The 3895-nt window shown below is 57.8% G+C and overlaps 1 protein-coding gene across 2 annotated transcripts in view; it reads right to left on the reverse strand.

Moving 5' to 3' along the window:
• Positions 1-2774, reverse strand: part of ARL8A (ADP-ribosylation factor-like 8A) — a 19417-nt gene extending 16643 nt beyond the window's left edge. The window contains exon 1 of one of the 2 annotated variants that reach the window (XM_010584532.1): positions 2669-2774. In XM_010584532.1, coding sequence (XP_010582834.1) covers positions 2669-2755 — 87 coding nt within the window. In that variant the 5' untranslated portion in view covers positions 2756-2774. The remainder of the gene's footprint in view (positions 1-2668) is intronic. The other variant, XM_010584534.1, reaches the window with a different exon arrangement.
• Between the last annotated feature and the right edge of the window lie 1121 nt (positions 2775-3895).

The raw sequence follows: 3895 nt of genomic DNA on the forward strand, positions 1-3895 counted from the left end.
TGACCTTTAAAGGTCCCTTCCAGCCCAAATCACCCTAGGATTCTATGATCCTGGAAAAAACCCACTGTCCATTTTTTCTTGGCTCATGCTGACAGAGCTTGCAGCAGCAAGGCAAGACCGTGCCTGAGCCAGCTCCTTCTCCTCTTCCAGAAAAATGAAGAAACCCCGCCAAAAAACCTACTGCCTTCTGCATCATGAAACTCAGGAGGCAGCTGTCGAGAGCCCAGACTCTGCATCTGGAGGCAGAATGACCAGTCAGCACAAGAAGCCACGTCCACCTCCCATCCCATCCTAGCCCTGCCAGACCCCACACAAGGGGCATGTCCAGAGTTACTTGGGAGAGGCAGGTGCCAGACTGGTGAAAATGCATCAGAACAAGATCTTCTTGCTTCTTCCTCAGCATCTCCACCAGCATCTCTCTTCTCTACCTCCCCAGCAACCCTTGGAGACCTCACAGGACCTGGAAATGCCACCTCCCCTCCCAGGCTCAGGCACCCAAGCGCATCCTGCCAAGATGGGTCAGCTGGCCAGCAGAGAGGACAGTGGCTCCCCAGGGACAGGTGGGAGCAGGTGCTTAGCTCTGCGGTCCTCCGAGCTGCTGTCGGGATGTGCCTCCACTGGCAGCACTGTCGGAGAGCTGGCCACCTGCCACGGCATCCATCATCCTACCTGATGCCACATACGAGGTTGATATGGTTTCCTCTTGCAGCATTGATTCAAACCACATTCTGAGCAGGGCTTAAGCGCAGGATGCTGCCCCAGTCCCCCACACCATGTAGGTCCGACACCCCAGCACCCAGTCTCTGCAGCTCCGCTCCCTTGGAAGGCTCTCTAATGCGGGTGAAAGATGTGCGATGTTAAATCAAGCAGCAAATGCTCTCTTTTTCTAAACACATCCTGCACTGATGGGTTTTGAGCCCCAGCACCTGTTGAGGGGCTCTTGATGCCCTCAAGTCTCACCCTCATCACCCCCAGACTGGGGAAAAGGCAGCTAAAAGCCCACCAGGTTCAGGTTAAAACCAAAACTAGATGTGTTTTACAGCCTTTCACCCCTCCTTGCACATAGGACTTCAAGCTTCAGCTCCCAACAGCCAGGGAAAGAAAAAATGAGCCCTAAAAAATAAAAACCCCAGCCAGGTCACCCAGGAGGAGTCATCCCCTGAGTCGTTGCTGCCTTCAGCACAGCCCTTGCCAAGTATGGCCACAGCTCTGGGCTGCTGTAGAAAACCACCCAACCTTCCAGATAACTGGATTCCATTTTTCAGCCAGGTGCAGCTAAAAATCTTGGAAGACGAGGATAGTGCCAAGACACCCAAAGCAGCTCCAGCCCCAGTGTCAGCATCACTCTGCAGGCTGGGGAGCATCACCTGCACCCACAGAGATTTCTTGGGAGATCTTTCCAACAACACCAAATCTGATACTTTCCAGTTCAGGTTATTCCCCTCCCCAAAGCCCAAATCACAGCTATTTCCCCTTCTAATGCTCCCATTACATCACCTTAAAGCCAGACGGCTCAAAGACTTCTCATAGAGTTCCTGTTGAGTTGGGATTTTCTGTGTGTCATGTTATTTAGCTGTCCCCAAAGTGTCCTTATTTACAGGATGTTTTCTCGAAGGTCAGTGCCTCTTTTTTGTGTGCATCTGCCACAAAACCTGAACTTCCCCAGTAACTTCACAGACAGAGGTAAAACTGCAGCAGAGACTGAGCTCCTTGCTCAGCACCCTGAGCCTGACTGCCCTGCAACAGTGTTAAACACCCCACCGCAGACCTCCTGATGCACCAGCAGACCTTGAAGCCAGCTTCAGCCCCCGTACAGAGAGCTTCCCTTGAGAGCTGCTGTAATTCCTGGATGTCACTTTTGCCTACACCAGCAATACTGGCTAAGCAGAAAGTCTTGGTGCACAGGTCTTGCAGGTAGGGTCTTGCACACAGCAAAATTGCCAGGTATGAAGCGTTTACTTGCAGAGGCAGGAACCCCACAGAAGCCCATGCTGAGCCCCAACTGCTGCAGACATGACTGGGAGAAGAGGAAGCACGTGTGGGAAGGGGAGCTGGGCTGGCAAAAGAGCTGTTGCAAGAGGATGAGGACCATCCCCAGTGATTTCCAGCCCTGTGCAGGTGAAACAGCCCAGCAGGTTTGGGATAAAGCTCCATCACCCTTTAAAGCTTATTTGTTTTTTTTAAAAGGTGCTAAATTACTTTTCCATTTTGAATGCAGCCTGTGTTGCTATTAACAGGCTAGCAGCGCATGGCAGGCCTAGAGCAGGACTAGCCTACCTGTGGCACTGCCACCTCCCACCCCGACATGGGACTGCCAAAAAGGGCCATTAAACATGCAAACAGCGGGGATGAAGTCACCCCATAAAAGGATTGGTGCTTAGGGTCACTGTCCCAGAGCCACAGAGCTCCCCATCCCCCAAGGCTGGCGTGGGTCTGCTGGGTGAACCAGCATAAGACCTGAGCACTGAGTGGTGACTGCCAGCAAAATAGCTCAAAAGAAGGAGCACCATCATCTCCTGGGTGAAAAGCATTTTAGGGTGTCCTCCCTCTGCCCCTGGGGCACTTCAGGAAGGATGTTTTTGTCCCTGCAACACTTGGCACCAAGGGAAACCCTCCCAGGGAGCACAGCTGCAGCACAACGAAGCCTCCAAATTAGCTGCAAAATCACCTTTGACAGCCCAGCAGCTTCCAGTGCCCCGAGTGAACAGAAGTAACTCACTTCACTTTGGAGCCGAGGCACCGACCGAAGCAACATGCACAGACAAGGGGGCCACAGGGGAACCGGGACAGCCAGAGGATCCGCATCCAACTCCCTCCATGAAACCCCCCGGAGCGTCAGCTCAAACCTGCCCCTTTGAGATCTGCCTGCCAGTGGCTCCAACCTTGCAGCATCGCACTGGGAAAGGGTGAGAACAGCCCAAAAAGCAAGAAGGGAGACTCCCCCAAGCACCCCTATGGGTGAAACCATACCCTGGGTTTTGGGATCCAGGGCCCCCAGCTCCTGCTGTGGTGTCAGATCCAGGGACCCCGTGGACGCGGCGGCACAGCCGGGGGGAGAGGCCGGCGTTGAAGGGTCTCCAAGGCAGGTGTTGCTGCCCCGTTCGGGTGCACAGCTCGTGCCGCCGTAGCAGCACCCCAGCACCCACGAAACGCTGCTGTCAGTGGGTGATGGCCGAGGAAGGAACGGAGGTCGCAAGGCAAATAACCGCCTACACCGACCACCGAGCAAAAAACCCTCGCGGCACCGCGCCTGGCCGCGTCCTCCCGAGGCCCCACCTGCACGTCCCTCAGCGGCGGCAGGGCCCGGCAATGACAAAGCGCCTGCTGCGACGGGGACGGGGGCAGGAGTTTCCCCCGGCTCCCGGGGCCCGAGCACCCGCAACCCTGGGCAGCGGCAGCCACCCACGGGGACCGGCCGCTGCCCCGAAACCGGCAGCTCCCCAGCAGCAGAGCCCCGGCCGGGAGGGGCAAGGCGGGTGCCGGATCCTGCCCGGGGCCTGCTCCGGCTGCGGCCCCCCGAGCCGCCACGCTCGGCACCGGGGATGCGGGGCGCAAACGCCGGGTTTGCCCGGGCTCTCCCGGTGCTGCCGGGCCTGCAACCCTGCACCGCGCCCCACAGCCTGCCCCCCCCCCGACCCCCAAATGCATTTCCGGTCTGGGGTGCAATAGGGCGGAGCAATTCCGGGAAGCAACCAGGGGGGTGCAGGACTGGGGTGCAACGAGGAAGAACGCAAGACGGGGGTGCAAGATGGGTGCAACGGGGGGGGGGTGCCAGACTTGGCAGCAACGAGGCGGGGTGCAATGCGGGTGCAACGGGGGGCGCAAGGAGCAGGGGTGCAACCCGGGGGTGGGTGCAGAGCCGAGCCCCGGGGCCGCGCTGGGGCCGTGCCGGGGC

This window comes from Haliaeetus leucocephalus, unplaced genomic scaffold, assembly GCF_000737465.1.
Source record: "Haliaeetus leucocephalus isolate CR32 unplaced genomic scaffold, Haliaeetus_leucocephalus-4.0 Scaffold1000, whole genome shotgun sequence".
NCBI classification, from domain to species: domain Eukaryota; kingdom Metazoa; phylum Chordata; class Aves; order Accipitriformes; family Accipitridae; genus Haliaeetus; species Haliaeetus leucocephalus.